Source organism: Suillus clintonianus, assembly GCF_016758775.1.
Source record: "Suillus clintonianus strain FC179 chromosome Unknown DEU56scaffold_23, whole genome shotgun sequence".
Taxonomy (NCBI): domain Eukaryota; kingdom Fungi; phylum Basidiomycota; class Agaricomycetes; order Boletales; family Suillaceae; genus Suillus; species Suillus clintonianus.
The window spans coordinates 483,377-499,827 of record NW_024539247.1 but is presented as its reverse complement, the minus strand read 5'-3'; the positions used below and the strand labels follow the sequence as shown (position 1 = coordinate 499,827).

The 16,451-nt window shown below is 47.9% G+C and overlaps 5 protein-coding genes across 5 annotated transcripts; 3 read left to right on the top strand and 2 right to left on the bottom strand.

Annotated features, from left to right (window-relative positions):
* The first annotated feature begins 1,242 nt into the window (after nt 1-1,242).
* DEU56DRAFT_794789 (snare protein TLG1/Syntaxin) lies at nt 1,243-2,902 on the top strand. Its single transcript, XM_041352814.1, has 9 exons — nt 1,243-1,458; nt 1,512-1,570; nt 1,618-1,714; nt 1,775-1,804; nt 1,852-1,998; nt 2,057-2,163; nt 2,215-2,309; nt 2,364-2,647; nt 2,694-2,902. Exons 1-8 carry the CDS (start codon nt 1,318-1,320, stop codon nt 2,438-2,440), a joined length of 753 nt encoding a protein of 250 aa, XP_041210244.1. The 5' UTR covers nt 1,243-1,317; the 3' UTR covers nt 2,441-2,647; nt 2,694-2,902.
* Nucleotides 2,903-4,349: 1,447 nt separating this feature from the next.
* On the bottom strand, nt 4,350-5,276 carry DEU56DRAFT_733817 (haloacid dehalogenase; the record flags this gene model as incomplete). The annotated part of the gene is made up of 1 exon (XM_041348351.1): nt 4,350-5,276. One exon carries the CDS (start codon nt 5,274-5,276, stop codon nt 4,350-4,352), a length of 927 nt encoding a protein of 308 aa, XP_041210243.1.
* Nucleotides 5,277-5,707: 431 nt separating this feature from the next.
* Nucleotides 5,708-8,283, top strand: DEU56DRAFT_265601 (SPX domain-containing protein). Its single transcript, XM_041345363.1, has 10 exons — nt 5,708-5,802; nt 5,879-6,339; nt 6,392-6,535; nt 6,588-6,784; nt 6,856-7,018; nt 7,086-7,326; nt 7,497-7,524; nt 7,672-7,761; nt 7,818-8,090; nt 8,143-8,283. The coding sequence occupies exons 2-9, from the start codon at nt 6,150-6,152 to the stop codon at nt 8,085-8,087; spliced, it is 1,323 nt and encodes a 440-aa protein (XP_041210242.1). The 5' UTR covers nt 5,708-5,802; nt 5,879-6,149; the 3' UTR covers nt 8,088-8,090; nt 8,143-8,283.
* A 361-nt stretch (nt 8,284-8,644) lies between these two features.
* On the top strand, nt 8,645-9,997 carry DEU56DRAFT_733850 (EXS-domain-containing protein; the record flags this gene model as incomplete). Its single annotated transcript, XM_041348354.1, has 10 exons — nt 8,645-8,707; nt 8,757-8,776; nt 8,829-8,879; nt 9,018-9,189; nt 9,252-9,312; nt 9,362-9,435; nt 9,484-9,570; nt 9,625-9,642; nt 9,695-9,815; nt 9,873-9,997. Coding segments are annotated over 10 exons (792 nt in total), but the record flags the coding sequence as incomplete, so codon positions are not given.
* Nucleotides 9,998-10,827: 830 nt separating this feature from the next.
* Nucleotides 10,828-16,277, bottom strand: DEU56DRAFT_794738 (uncharacterized protein). The gene is made up of 27 exons (XM_041352813.1): nt 15,755-16,277; nt 15,637-15,702; nt 15,475-15,555; nt 15,131-15,408; nt 15,016-15,074; nt 14,570-14,961; nt 14,445-14,521; nt 14,346-14,390; nt 13,999-14,294; nt 13,853-13,949; nt 13,694-13,798; nt 13,511-13,639; nt 13,366-13,454; nt 13,224-13,315; nt 13,075-13,176; nt 12,959-12,996; nt 12,861-12,906; nt 12,784-12,811; nt 12,632-12,726; nt 12,500-12,574; nt 12,301-12,441; nt 12,075-12,250; nt 11,864-12,016; nt 11,631-11,812; nt 11,491-11,569; nt 11,361-11,439; nt 10,828-11,301 (listed from the first exon to the last, which is right to left on the bottom strand). Exons 1-27 carry the CDS (start codon nt 15,855-15,857, stop codon nt 10,988-10,990), a joined length of 3,417 nt encoding a protein of 1,138 aa, XP_041210240.1. The 5' UTR covers nt 15,858-16,277; the 3' UTR covers nt 10,828-10,987.
* Between the last annotated feature and the right edge of the window lie 174 nt (nt 16,278-16,451).

Genomic DNA, 16,451 nt, shown 5'->3' with positions numbered 1-16,451 from the left:
CTTGGGGACGTTGAATAGTGCGGAATTGGTGCTGGGGAGCGCGGAGTCCATGGTCGAGGCAGGGCTCATAACCTCTGGTGATCAGAGGCGAGCGGGGACGCGAGAGAGAGCGGGAAAACTAGATAGATTATCTCAGTCTGTGTAGAATGACTCAATACAATGTATAGTACCTAGATAGATTCTATGGAACGAGTTAGCCGCTTGGTATAATGTAAGGGGGGAACATAAGCTTACATCTCAGTCTGTGTAGAATGACTGAGATGCTCGGACGGATAGACTCGTGAATTTAAGTAATGTAGCATAGTGATGAAAAAATATATGGTAGCATACGACCTTGACACTTTGCATCGTCGGCGCGATGCCCGACGTCAAACGTCGTCATCCAACTGCGCTCGCAATGTCTCAGCGTGACGTCTACGACGTCACCTGTCCGGTATTCGATCCGGAGTCCAATATGATCCTCTGGTCAGCCCTGTTCCTGCTGCAGCATAGATTTAACATCTGAGTATGGTGGTCCCATCTGGAGCTGAGACGTGAACCTCTTTCACACAATGATTGCTGTGCCGAGCCTGAGAAGACTGCCAGATAAGCTTTCTAGAAGCTGCAAAGTGTGGTGCATCGTGGACAAACATACAACAATTAAAGCTCGGGCTGGAGATGGAATCGGGAGCTCACTGAAAGAGAAGAGAAAGGCGTCTGAAGAACTACCGGGACAGCCCAGCTCCAAGATATCGTCAGGCGTAACCGACGAGGGATCTGATGAAAGTAAGCTGTTCACTTACAGTGTGAGCCTCTACCGTCCGCCTTCGACACGGCATTTGGTAAATAACCATTGGGCTTGCGCGCTCAACGTTCAAAACGAGCAGGCAACCAAAGACACTACTTGGATGCCTGCAACGCCATTGCGTGGCTCCTCGTTTTTTCAGTGAATAGTTTCAAGTGTCCTCTAGAAGTTTGCTCTGCCTGAACTTCGTTACTTCGAAGTTCCACATGTATGACCATTCAACGTTCAACCCTTGCATTGTGATTGACCAATTCAATGTCCACGCCAATTGCAACATATCCTGTGTTCTGCTTGGAGTTCGAGTGATCCAAGCGTAGGAAGAAATCGGAATACATTTTGATAAGGAAGGAGTTGGCCGTGGGGACTGGTGCGCACGCCGTTTCGATGTAGCACCGACGGATCGTCGTGTCACGTGTGACATGTGTGCGGGTCCTGCGGGTCTCGTTGTTTTGTCGGACGTTGACTACTACAAACTGAACAACTAGTACTAATCCGTGTACCAAACCCGTTACAACCATTCATTTATTCGTATCATGTCGACCGACCCATATCATGAAGTCCAGCAGGATATCCAATCCTCGCTCCAGACAGCGTCGACATTACGCTCTTCGTTCCTGCGAATCCGCAGTTCCGCTCGGGAAGGGAGTGAAGAGCTTGTATTGGCCCGAAACGAAGTGAGGTTCTCCTTGACACGCTCTTTGAACGAAAAGCTGACACTGGAGTACAGCTGAAAGCTACGCTTGCTACTCTGGACACCGACTTGGAGGATTTGGAAGAGAGCGTCAAGTAAGTTGGGATGATAGTGTTGGACTTGAGATGTTTATTTTTCGTAGGATGGTGGAGGAGACGGGTCCTAGATATTTTGGACTGGATGATGCAGAGGTCTCTGAGCGGCGGAAATATGTGGGTCGCGTACGTCGCGAAATCGAGGTTCGTCACGAGTAGTCTGAAGCATGCACACCCTGACTCAGGTGACCAACCTAAGGACAGGGTATGAGGGTGGACATTGAAGGACGAAATGTCGGTTTTAATTTCTGTTAGATATGCAATTCCTGACGGATCATTAGTTGCCGTCCGGAGGAAAATCACTGTCCACTCCCCTTCAGTCACAATTATCGTTGCCCAGTGGTTCCCGGTCTACCTTACCAATACCTGGCTCGCAATCAGGCGAGCCCGATGATGAACAGGCAAAGTGGGCTCACGAAGAACAACAAGTATGTTTTCGCTTGTTCGTCTCATAAGAGGGAGGCTGACGGCAAAATCTTGCCAAAGTTATTAATTCAGGAGCAAGATCGTACCATGGACTCAATATCAGGGACTCTAAATACTCTTGCCCAACAAGCAGGTCTGATGGGGCACGAGATTGTCGAGCATGTTGAGTGAGTTATAGTTATTCGCTGCTGCACGTTCATACTAAGGTCTTCGACTAGAATGCTTGACGATCTCGAGGCAAATGTTGACCGGACGGATTCCAAGCTATCGGATGCGATGCGAAGAATGAAGAAATTTGCACGGGACACAGAAGGCAAGTTTGAGCCGGCTTGGCGGTCGTTGTAAGATACTGATGTTCTTGGAACAGAAACAAAGTCAGGATGGTGTATAACTATCCTAATTATTGTGTTGATTGCTTTATTGTTGGCGGTCATTCTTGTGTAAGAGCCGCGGGATTTCTGCACGATACCTTGGACTCACCTTCTGATCACCGCGGCATCCTTGCCTGCGTGAATGCAACACAAACACTTGTGCTGAGTATGAAGTAGGCTCAAGGTTCTATCAGCAAGAAGGTAAGATTCGGGGCGAACGCGTGCAGCGATATGCGCTCTCCGACCCCCGGGAGTGAGTCCTGATTCAAGGGCTGCGAGGGTAGGTGGGACCGCCTCTCTGTCACTAGCCTGACTCAACGTTGAAGCGCAACATTCAATCGAGAACCACTGTACCCCAACCATCCTCCCCCTCGAAATCTGCAAAACAAGCAATTTCCTTCCGGACTTACATATGTCGCCATTTCAATGGTTGTCAATAAGGTTCAACGTCCGTGGTCGATATCTGATTCCAGATAACCAGTTTGTACACGTCACGCGGCGATGTCAAAATAGTACGAATTCGGCTCTAAACCGCTATGCTTATTGACGAATTCAAATGTGCAAACATAATCTCAGCTGGTCTACACTGAAAATTTGAAATCTTGATTGCATGGGCGTAATTGCTTGCGAGCCGAGTCAAGTCCACCTGATAGGCTGAGAGACATTTGACCAAGCGAAGCTGCAAAACAGAACTTATTGTTTGGATTCTGGCGGAGCGGTCCATGGGTATAAGTATACATATCGGTATGGAAGAGATACATAATTTGGCGGATTCTAATATTCGGCAGCGATAAGTCTTACCCCCCTGAGTAGACATTCCTTCTTGACTATGATAGCCATTTGTAAGTGACGCGACCGCATGAACTTTTAACGCCAGCAACAGCATCAATAGTGTGTCGATTAGTAGGACTTACCGCGGCGTTCTGATACTCAGAGCACTGTTCTCTGTGCTGTGTTCTGAATCTGAAACAATTGTGCAACGTTCCTTCGATACCTCACGTTCTATCAGAATCTAGATATAATTGGTCCGTGGTCAATTGAAACGTTTCTAGACTTGAAACAGGTTTCCAGTTTACTAGGCCTTTGCTTTTTACAAGTCCAATTGGCCGATATACGTTCGAGCTTCATTGGCCTACATAAGGTCAATCTATGGATACCCTGTGTCAGTTGTGACACGCATTCCGGGCGCTCGGTTTGGCGCACAAGCTGAGGAATCCCTGATTCGGGATTCTATTAATATTCTATCTATGCACGAGACCAGTATATAGCTAGGAGGTCCAGGCGGAGATAGTCACCGCACTATTTCTCTAGACCCATCCCTTAAGTACTGTATATAGGGCTGGCCTCTCGTCGGTCTCTTAGTTCATGCGCAGCATTCCTCGCGTTTCCCCGAATACACGTCATACACTGTGGGGAAATTGCTGGCTAACTTTCCCATAGAATCAACGCCACGAAGAACCCTCTCAGTATTGCTATAAATGAGAAGCATCTTTTTCAAAGAGCCTGACTTTATGTACATATGATTGGAATGAATTTCAATGGGATAGAGACCTGAACAATAGAAAAGAACTGGGATAATTCCTCTCAACTATTACGTGCAACCGACCATCGACCTCAGCCCCCTAAAACGACCGCATATTATTGAATTCTGTTGGGGTGGGAAGCGAGTTCGAGTATCATAATTTAGTGCAAAAGGAGGTAATCATTTATTTCGCGGTTGTGAGTCTCGCTACTCTTCCAGACAGGAGGCAGCCTGCGTACACCTTTAACGTCCAGTCAGCCCACTGGATCTCATCAAGAATGTTTTTTTCAAATTCTTTCAACCGGGTGTTCGCGGCGGACACATACACCAATCATGGCACAGCTGCAACCAACCTCATACACCACACCCAACCAAAGCGTCCAACAGCAACAACCTGTGCTATCTGAGAAAGGGATTCGCATGCAGAGTGTATGACGGCCACTCACTTTAATTTATGTAATTATATGGCGTCACGCGTTCCTTGAACCTCCTGATCCACTGCATCTGCTAGATCGCCTAAAGTTTCGAACCTCCATGTCCACAAGCCTCGCTCCTTCACATCGGCTTTGGCTCCGATGATATTCTTCTCATGGCGCGAAATCCACACGCTGTTGAGATTGTGAAGATTTGCGGGCTCTATATCATGCTGAAGCGAATTTGCTACTACAAGCACCTCCCGTGCTTCCACGGCCCAGGGTGGGTTGGGATGCGGTAAGAGGGAACGAGGCGCAGACGAGACTTGCTGGAGTGCAGTGTCTAGCGCCCTTGGATCTGGTTTATACGCATTAAATTGCTGAGCGGTGAGGATGAGCGAGAAGGGGGAGGCAGGGGTCTCTGTCGGGTATTTGCTCTTGCGAGCTTCACGAGTTTGAGATTTCAGCAACTCATGTGTGCCGTCGAAACTTCTGTTGTCCACGTTGGAAAGAACCACTAGCGCAAAGTGCTCTTTCAGTCTGTGGAGGGCTTGGACGGTGTCTTCAAATGGCTGCCACGTGGGAACGGAAGCTCCGAAGCGCTCAGCATCACTTGCTGGTGGCGTCGAGGAAGCCATATCTGAGTCTTGCTGAGCACCCGCTGGACTAGATGCACCAATCTCCTCCCCTCCTTCTGTGACTGCGGCTGTTTTGCCGCGACCAGGACTCATGTCAGCTTGACCGCTAAGCCGCATCCAAGCGAGATCGAGGATCTTAGAGTACGCTAGACTCGGATCTTTCATTTGAAGATCTAGCTCCACAGCAGCATATTTCTCCAAGACCTCCTCTCTTGGAGTGTCCTTGGGGAAGAGCGACTTGAGACTGTTGTATATTCCAGATTCCCAGTCAATGAGGGTCCCATAAACGTCAAAGACTAGGACTTTGTGAGATGTTAAGTCGAGATTGGGTGTCATGGTGGTTGGTGGCGAGTCGCATGCCGTAACATCAGATAGAGTACTGAACCAGCTTCCGCCACGTATGTATGAGGTCGTGTGCCGGAAATTGGACGCAGATAGCCAGCTGTTTGGAAATTGGGGTAAAGGCTGGGTGAAGAAGGTTGACCTGACGGTTCCTTTTGAGGTCGGTTGCACCGTTTTTCCGGAACCGCCTGTCGACACGATCTCGTCATCCAGAGACACTGGCACCCGCTGTCGGCCATGGCAGTTTTAAACGTAAACCAATCAATATTTAACTGTCATTTATAATTGATCTCATCCATTCTTGGCTTTTTGCAAGGATTTCGGTGTCCATAAGATCCCTCAGATGAAACCTGGCACCAATTCACATTCTTGGAGCTTTTTAAAGACCCTTTAGCACTTGCGTGTCACTCCAAAAATCCTACTTCTGTGTCCTGTGTGTGTTCATAGCACACGACCTGTTGTCCACCATAACCTGACAACGTTCCTCAGCTCGTTGCGGAACAGTTATGAAGTTTGCACGGTGCGTCGGTATCCGACTTCTAATGCCTTTACACCCCTGCTTGTACTCATTTCGTGCGACTTCTTTTTGACCTCAGATACCTTACTGACACACAAGTCAGTCCGTTCGGACTAACCAAACTCATATTGCTGATCTAGGTACTGAATGTTATCTTGTCGCAGACTCCCGAGTGGAAAAAGGCATATATGTGCGTTCCAGCTCAAACGTTTAGACATGCGTCGATTGATCACCTCCGCTAACGCCATTTTCACTACGGTTTGATTGTAGTGATTATCGCTGCCTGAAGAAATGCATCGGTACAATACGTGCAGAACAGATTGCCAGGCAAAACTCCACCGGAACTACTGATGTTGATCAAGTTTATAAGCAAGCCAGAGAATACGAAGATAACGGTATTGGCTACCCTGAATAAACTCTTACCAACTCAGCTCACTTCAACACACTCTTTAGGGCAATCGGTCCTTCCACAACCCGATGCTCCAACTGAAGGGACCACAGTTCTTTCCGCGACCGGCCAGCAAAGGGATAGCCGGATACGTGAGCAATCTCCATGACCCGTCGAGTTCTATTTGACGGAGAGTTTTAACAGGTCCATCGCTCAGCGTTATGTTGCACGATCTTTCGCCTCCATTTCGCCTCACAGGCTCGTCATCACAGGCTCCTTCGCAAACCACTCCTTTACCTCCCAAGACTCCGCACTTGCCACCAGTATTCCCCTTTTTCCGTGATACAGGTCAGTTCAGACGTTGTCCGTGTGTCATGCAGAAATTTCACTTTAATAGCAGGCTCTCTGGCTCCTACTGCCTTACATACCCTTCTACCTCTGCTACCACCACTTCATGCGCATTTTTTCGAGCTATTAGATTCTGAGTTGGAGAAAGTCGACTCTTTTTATGCCGAACGAGAAAAGGAAATGCGAGACCGTGGCAAACTGCTTAAAGAGCAGCTCAACGAACTTGGGCTTCATCGCAAGAAGTACTATGTCAGTCTATGTTTAGCATATGCGCTTCCTTCTGCTCTTTTTTGGGCCATTCTAATTCTACGCATATACAGGAATCTAATGGAAATGCCACAACGCCGAGCTGGGCTGCACGAGCTCACCAATCTCTGTCGGCGGCTTTGCTCGCCCTGACCCAATGTCATGGTCGTCATCATGCGGATACAAGCAAGACCAATCATCAACCAGGGATAGCAGCTTCTGAGTCAGGTCGAGGAGGTATGCATTTATCATTATTGTAGTCGAACAGGGTAACAGAGCGGCCGGCTGATTTTAGTACCTGTAGAAACTGGCCCTTCGGACACTACCAGAGATGAAGGAATTTCCGAGCGTATAATCATGTCGCCGCTTCCTACATCTATCATAGATGGATCAATTCAAGTTGGATCAATCAAGAGCAATCGTTCATGCCCGCCCACAAAAGCCAATGGCAATATTCCGCGGGGGAACAGCGTGTCCTTGAACAGCCCGCAGGAGTACCAGAATGCGAAGAAACGTCTCAAGAAAGCTGTCGTGGAGTACTACCGGTATGTCCCGTTTGCGTTCGCCGGTTTTCGGGACCATACTCTCCTTTCTTGCGGCGAAGAAAGATCGACTCATTCCACGTGTTGGCAATGTGGATCCTTCGTGCCGGCCTGCTTCTTTTCCTTTAATAATCACGTCTTAGTGGTGGAATCTGACGTCTTTCAATGTCCAGTGGACTCGAGGCACTGAATAATTACCGTGTACGTGGCTGATCCCATCGCTCGGTTATCCCAATCATTCACACTGCCGCCGGCATTTGCATGCTACATCCGTTATCATCACTCTCGCATTGAACTACTGCACGCCTCGCACCGTGAATTGATCATCGATGATCTCAAATCAAACAGATACTGAACCTCACTGGTTTCCGCAAAGCTGTCAAGAAATATGAGAAGATTACACAAGTGCCTGTTCAAGCAGCATATATGAAAGAGAGGGTAAGACTTTTCTGATACCCTCTGTTGTAACATTTTTTAAATTCCATTATGGTCAGGTTGAACCCTCGGCTTTTGCCTCCGGCGCGATGGTCAGCTCAATGCTTAAAGAGATGGAAGAGTTGTTTGCCGCAAGGTTTGGTATGTCGCTCAAAGGTCTCATCTTTTATCTTTCCATATGTTATACGTTATCGCAGAACGTGGTGACAAGAAGAAAGCGATCAATCATCTTCGTGTTGGCGCGACCCAGAAATCCCATCATTTCAGCACGTTTCGCACAGGCTTGTGGCTTGGTTTATCTATACCTGCGACAGTTACCGGTTTATTGATATGTATGTTGTATGTTCCTGATGGCGACCACAAGAATTCTCATGTCACCTGCAGGTCTGCGTGACAGTACCCATGTCTCATTGCCTTCATGGAATATCTTACTTTTCATCTACTCCATTTTCTTAATCCCCACGTTACTCGCGTTGCTCGTCGGTTTGAACCTCGTCGTATGGGCCAGAGAAAGGATCAACTACGTGTTCATATTTGGTGCGCATAACTTGTTTTGTTTATTTTCCTCGCGCTGACCTTCTTGCGAAGAACTTGATGTACGATCTCGACTCGACCATCGAGAGTATTTTGAGGTTTGATGCCGTGGTATTTTATGAGGTCATTGATACAATTCCACATTAGCTTCCTGCCTTCCTGTTATGTGCACTAGCACATTGCTTTATGTTATCTTTCATTGATGTCGGTCCTCCACTCGTCTGGCCGCTTGTGTGGCTTGCCCTCGTGATTATTGTCATTTTCAATCCCATTCCGGCAAGGTCACATCATCTATGTCTACGATTCTAGCTCACATGTTTTTGGAAATGTTTAGAACTTCCTTTGGGGTCGTTCGCGATGGTGGCTTGTCAAGAGCGTTGCGAGACTAGGCATCAGCGGTTTGTGGAGCGTTGAGGTACGTCCATATCATGCTGCACAGAATGTGTAATTGACGCGATTGATAGTTCACGGATTTCTGGCTCGGGTTAGTGTCTGCAATTCCGCGCTATCGCATCCTTCATTCACAGCCTTCACAGCGATCAGTTTTGCAGTCTTGTCTATAGTCTGTCGAACTTCTACTTTGTCGGGTGTTTCTACTCCCATTACTTTCCTAATGTTCCTTCCTACGCCATCGCGGAGTCTATCTCGTCACCGGACAAAAACTCTTCCATGGCAGGTTTCCCGCGCACCCGTTTCTCCTCTCAGACGTCTAGTTTGGTGCAAAGGGACACATTCTCGTCTGCGTACAACCCTGCGATTCAAGAAGCTTGGACGACTTGTGGAACGGAATTAAATTGGGGCCCTTACTTCGTACTTGCTGCGTTACCATTCCTGGTGCGCTTCGTGCAGAGTCTCAGACGTTACAGGGATTCAAAGTTACCTACCCATCTCATCAATGTGAGTCTTCACTATCGAACGGAAGCATTCAAGAACAGCTTACGTCTTGGTTGAATTTGCAGGCTGGCAAGTACGGCATGGGTATAGTGTACTACCTCTGTTATTTTCTTTGGAGACGCGACGGTAGGCTGCCTTCCCGCGTCACTGCCCTTTTCTGATGTTTTTTCAGGAGAAACTGACGGTGGTACTTCTTTCATTCTCTGGTGCTTGTCGGCAGTTCTCTACGCAATATATGGGTGTGCATGGGTGAGTTGACAAACCGTCAAGAGTGGACACGCTGTCAACTTCACTCAGGACTTCTTAATGGACTGGTCCATCTGCAAACCTAGCGCTAAATACCCCCTCCTCAGGCGGGAGTTGGTGTACACATCCCAGATTCCGGTGCGGTCTATCTTTTACTGAATCAAACGGTCCGATTTCTCATTCTATATGCAGGTGTACTATGTTGCTCTGGTGAGCGGAATATGTGCTTGTGACTCACTTCATTCTAGACAATCTACTATAGGTCTCGAACTTTGTCATACGTTTTCTCTGGGTCTTCTACATACCCAGTTGGCCACACTTTACTCTCCGGTCGTTCGTAGCTGGCATACTGGAGATGTTAAGACGGGTACAGTGGAATTTCTGTCAGTCTCTGTCATTTTTTCTTTCTATGCAACTTGCTAACTTAGCCTGTCTGGCAGACCGTCTCGAGAACGAGCATCTTGGTAATATGGATCAATACCGAATTACGCGCGAGGTCCCATTGCCGTATTCGTTCGACAATCCTCAACATGAAGACGATGATGACGAGGAGGAGAGTGCTTAGGCTGGATCCCGGAATTATATGCGAATAAGCTGAGCGAGGACATTACTCCAAAGGCACCAATCTCAAATTTAGGTGCACATGATCTACTGGTAATAGAGACGGGTGTGGTATGGAAAGCTAATTATGAGCTAACAGTGATATTCTATAGTAGACTTATGTCATTCCAAGTGTCAGTGCTATAGCTTGCAGTCACGAATTATGTATGTTACCAACAACTCTATTGGCGCGCATTGAAACGTCACAGCTGTTTTTGTGCACGAATAATATATCTGATAGATCTGACACATGTCAATTTAAAAAGTGGGAAGTCAAGGAGCGCCGTGTAAAAAATTGACGGTCCTCTAGATCTGGGCGGGGTTTGTACTGTCCAAGATTTGCAGTCCCAAGAAGTAGTGAAAAGATGTATTCACGAAGTGTCTACTCCAGGAAGAAGATAGTAGTCAGAATGAGCAGGAGAGACCGCCGAAGCTACCAAACGACGATGGAAAATCGACGGTCCCAAGGTGAGAAATTTGCAGTCCTTTCGAATCCCGCTCGGCAACGCTCAGCAGCATTCCACACGTGCGGTGGCGAGACGTCGTCCATGCTCCCTGCTGCCCCTGCAGCACGTTTGCACCGCTCAAAAAGCTTCGGCTGCTCAACGATGATATATTCTCGACCTCTCTACCTACGCCGACCATCCCCAGATTTTTCCGTCTACGTCCCGCCCCGAACTCGACTCCTCGAGCAGCCTCGCCCGCCAGGCCCTCCTGAGCTCCGCTTTTGGTGACACGCGAGTAATCTTATGCTGGTGCCGAAGGCACCAACGTGCTAAGGATAGCTAGACACATTAATTGTATCCGAAATTTTATCTGATAATTTACACGGAGCAACAACGGAAACACACAGATAGTCCAATGAACTTACAACCATGCCTACAACCTACTGACCAGAAGAACGAGATGGCTATTTGCATCTGCAAAAATGCAAAATGCTTCTCAACAAGGTGAATCACCAATCCAATGATGCATTTCCACCATTGCACGGACTTGGTCCCCCAGAGCACGCAGACCCACTCTCAGATAGACCGGGTCCAGCACCGACAATTTCGATCCCTTCTCCACCACCGCGAGAAGCAAGCTCAGCCGAAGCTTGTTTGATCATCCATTTACTTGTTCCAATGACTGCATCCAACTTGTCTGAATCGGGGAGGAGCACGAGGAGATCATCGCCTTCTTGCTTCACGTCGAACGGAATGATAGAAAAGTCTTCGTCGTTCAAACATTTACCGTCTGTAAGACGAAAGTTCCGTTTGTGCAAAGGACCTTGAGAAATCCGGACGTCTCAGAAGACTAGCAGAAAAGCGCAAAAACATGGCACTTGCATGAGACGTAGAGATTACCATCCATGTCGTCGCCGACAATGCCGTGGTCAAGCACAAAAGCCCGCTTGTGCGGGCACATCTACAAGATCATTTCTAAATAGGCTCAGAAAGGGAGCGAAATCAACTGTACCTGTTGCGTGGCAAAGTAGCCCCGTCTGGGAATGTGAAAGATAGCCAACTGCGAGTCACCATACTTGACAGCAGCGGACCTGAGAAGGTGGAGGTCTTGGTGTCAAGCGAAGCAACAGACGAATGTGTTGAAGAACCCACGTGGTAGCGTCATCAGTTGGCACAAGATCATTGACAGTGGCCATTTTTCGCCACTCCCACTCAGATTTGGGAGTCACGATGACTGATTCGCCAAATTTGGCAGGAGGCAATTGTTTCGGCCAGTCTGCTGGACGTTCCTGGCCTCGCTCTTTGATGATTTCCGTTTGAGGGCGACGTTCATCCTGTACATGAACCTTTAGTACTGCGCTATCCAGGCACGGGAATCCACTAACAGTATTGACGAACTGACGGAACTGACGTCTCCTCGCAGGATCATTGACCACAGCTTTCCACTCATCTGCATAAGTTCCGACAAGCTCCCCCATTTCCCTCTCCAGATCCTCACAGATGCCGAGCGCATCATCAAGAAGAATTTTCTTGAGCCGCTGTGCATGATAAATCCAGTAAGCACAGAAAATATTACACGATGCTCATGTGACGGACCTCAATACCACCATCAAACTGTTCTACCCATCTCGCAGTTCGCATGAGCTTGTCGGCAGTATGGATATAGTACATCAGAAAACGGTCAAGGATGCGGACAACCTTTGACGGAGGAACATCTGTGGCAAATAGTGTCGCGTGTCTCGGATTCGATCCACCATTGCCAGCGAGGAAAACTGATGCAGATTTAGGTTTATGGGTTTATGATGTAGTGGAGAGCACGTACTGTTCCATCCTTTATCAGTTGCGATTAAGCCGAAGTCCTTGGACTGTGCTTCGGCACACTCTCGAACGCAACCGCTCACACCCCCCTTAAACTTGTGAGGCGAACGAATGCCCTTGTACCGTTCTTCAAGGTGAATGGCCACTGTGCATCTCATTCAGTTGGTGAAACTCAACATAGACATCATCACAGCGGCACGAACTTCCGACAGCATCGCCAATTCCGTAGCGGCACCATGTGGTACCGACGCAAGACTTTACAGTCCGCAAGGCCTTTCCTGAATCATGGATGATCAATATGACAGACTTGGATCAACTGCCAGGTTCTACCGTACCATAAGCATGTCCACTTTCGAATCCTGCAGCAACCAGCTCCTCCCAAATGTCCGGGAGATCTTGCTTTTGAGCCCCAAAGAGGTCGATGCGCTGCCTAGTACCGTAAATCTCGGTTTTCACGTATGACGCTTGCATATGATGATACACTCACCCTCCTGTAATCTTGGTGTACAAGTTGTCTGCCAGTTTGTGTGAGTGCACAGAACACATGCAGCAACGACAACCCACATTTCTTTGCGACTTGTCCGAGAACAATGAGTTTGTCCGGGGTGATCTACAAGTCACAAGTGAATTTCTACTCGCAAACGAAAAGAAATTACACTGACTTCTCCTCCAGGAACTCGAGGAACGACAGAAAATGTACCTGACAACAAGGTTAAAGTTAATTTAGGTGAATAGGGGATATAAATGTGAGGAGATTCGTAGATAATCGAGAACTCACCATTCCTTTGAACGTTAGCGAGGTATTTATCATTGGTGTCTTGGTTGGCGTGGTGTACAGGTGCGACCACGAGTTCGTTATACAGTGACGACAGGATCGATCCTAGGTCGGCTGAGCATTGCTCCGATAAACGCCAGATAACTTCCTACCGATAACCGGCTTGCATATCTCGCATCCGAGTGAATCTTTCTTCACACCGACAGCCTCCATGATCTCTGGGAGTGTTTTCAACTTCCGTATCCTAGTGGAAACGATAAATTGGATTTTCGGGATACAAAGTCATGGACACACTTCACGACGCTGAAGAGCTCTTGTCGAGCCATACCAAAGTGGGGACAAATGTGATTCGATACAGCATGTCCTGCTTTCTTCATTTCTGCCTAGTAAGTTTTCAGGTCACTCAGGATATTTATGATGAAAGGGGAGATTATTATACCTTGAATATGTTCGTGACCAAAGGCATACATCCACCACATCCAGTACCAACTTTTGTCTTTGCCTTGAGGTCTGACAGAGTGATGATGCCCGCTTTCACTGATTCGCCGATCGCGCTCTTTGTGACATTCTGGAATCAAATCAGGATGCGTGAGCCCTGCGCCGCGGAAGAGAGAATACTTACGTGGCAACTACAGATCTGGGTGTCATCGTCGAGGTCAGCGCCGTCGTCCTGGCCTTTTGAGCCCGATCCAATGATGAACTTGGATGGTGGCTCCTCTAGCTCTTTCTACCTTTTGGTATCAGCGGGGCTGCCGCGGAAGATAATCTCTGCGAAGTTCACCTTCTTCTTGACCAGGGACACGAGTTTGACGTAGTCGGATGTGTCACCAACCATCATGCCACCCAGTAGGTACTTGCCATCGGGAGTGAAGATGTACCTACACTTCCATGAGCGGTATATAACAAACTTCTGTCATGGCAACTCACTTCTTGTAGACATACGAAAACGGGTCACGATAAGTCAAGCATTCAATAGGACCATCCAGTGCGGCCTGGCGGCCTCCCCGCTTGATCTCTGTGGTGACAGTGTTGATTGCAACTTCGCCTTCCTTCAATTCGTTGCTACAGTTGGTTTCTGGAGGACATATCTCCCATACAGGAGGTTTTGCGCAGATGGCTTTTTCGGCTTTGTCTCGAGTAAGCGGCTCTGCAGCAGCCACCTTACTGGTGACGACACCCCGTGCACTACGTTTGTCGGCAAAGTAATCACCAAAGGAGGCAACCTAAGACCGGGTGATGTAGAGTAGTGATAGGTGTGGAGAGTCATAACTTACATCAACTCCCATTAGTTTCAGCTTTGTTGAGAGGTCGGGCATGTTCTGGCAATTTGATGGTGGTGAACAGATGTCACAAACGCAGGAATAATTGCCTACCATCACCCTTGGTTTGAAGCCACCGAGGCCAGTCTCAACTTGAGTCAAATTGAATGATAGGATGCTAGCCATCTCCACTGATGACGCCGTGAGTAACGATCGATAGGTGAATGAGGTGTTCTCACCCCCAGGTGCAATGAGACCATAAGTATTGCCCTTCCAGCTCGCGCACTCGCCAATTGCATAAACGTCTTGAGCGCTGGTTTGTAACAGGTCGTTGACAACTATACCTCCTTTTTCAACGCAATTCAGGCCCGCCTGGCGGGCCAAGTCGTCTCGAGGGGTGATACCAATAGCATAGATGACTATCTCAGCCTTAAGATGTTGGTCATCTGACAGGATGAGGCCAGTTAAGACATCATCTGAAGTGATAATATCTTTGACAGTCGTCCTGGTGAGGACTCGCACGCCCATGGCTTCAATACGTCGAAGAACAATTTCTCCACCTTCATCGTCAAGTTGGCGCGAGAGCGGGAAGAGTTGACGGTTGATAATAGCGACTTCTGAAATGGTCTCACTTTCTCAAAAATTTTCAGTGAGAGTTGTGGTGTACGGGAAAGGTGTCACTGACAGGTCAAATACAGCTTTCGCGGCCTCCAGTCCAATGAGACCGCCTCCAACGATAACAGCCTAAGTGAAGAAAATGAGACCACCGCGCGGGAATGCTTCGTGTGTATAATACGCACGCGGCCACCTTTAACATGTTCTTGCTCAGAATACGATAATATTTTGTCGAGATCAGAAATATTTCGATAAACGAATACTCCTCGAGCTCGCTCAGCCCCGACCGGGGAAATGTACGGCGGGAGAGTGCTTTCGGAGCCAGTGGCAAGAACGCAATAATCATAACTTATCTTGCGCCCTTTGCTGGTCGTAACTGAATGCGCGACAGTATCTAAGGAGGTAGCCCGTTCTCCAGTGTAGAAAAGAAAGCGCTCTGGATCTTGTTGAGCATACCACTCCACTGTTCGAAGTGTGGAAGAACAGGATACGGTAAGCGAATACATATCAAGACAAGAATGTACCATACCTTGGTTTAGATAGAGTTTCTCGACAGAACGGTGTTGAAAGTATTCTGTGAGTGCGACGCGATTATACGCTAAATGGGTCTCTAAGAAGTGACAGGTCAGTTAACATCTTATCTCATTGTGAAATGATAGATTTCCGCAGTATCTAAGATAATTTCGCTCACCTTCACCGCATGTCACTACGCGATATCGTTTGGCTTCATCCAAGGTGAGCATCTTTTCTATGAACGCTTTACACGAAAGTATAAGCAACAGCCGGCCTCATCTCTAATTTCAACTTACCTATCCCCACCATCCCCAGACCAACCACAAAAATTGTCTTTCGTACATCTTGATACACGGAGACACCATCCTGATGTATGACTTGCTTTTCCGGGGAGGCCATCCACACTCTGATGACAAAAGGTCACGGTGGTAAGGAACTTAGCGTCAGGACAGGTTAGCGAAGTTGGACGAGCTTCAGAAAAGCAAAATGTGGTGTCGGTGAGTAGCCTATTCAAGTTAGGTCTCGTATGCGTGACTCGGAGCTCCGACACCAAAAGGAACGACTGTCTTCCTCCGTCTATAAGGCCAGGTCCTAGACTACTCCGACATGAAGCTTCTGATCATCCGAATCTGATGCAGCCATAGCCAGTGAGCGTGTCGCCATCGCTGTAATTGAAAGCCAAGTGAAAGGTGACACACAATTGAAAGATAAGGAACCTACAACGGCACCATGTATGTGAAAATCAAAATGCTATAAATTAAAGCAGGCTTGTGCGATCTTGTCAAAGGTCTTTTTGGTTATTGTTCAATTGAAATGTGGACAGGTCAACAGAGGTCAACTCGCCGCCGAGGACCCCAGCCACCATCAATATAGGGCGCCATCATCCTGTGACTTCAACCTGAACACAGCAAGTCGCACTAATACTGGCAGGCGCTGACTTGGCCGTTTTTTTTTTTCAACCGCCACAAATCGACAACGTCCCCGAAAGACAGA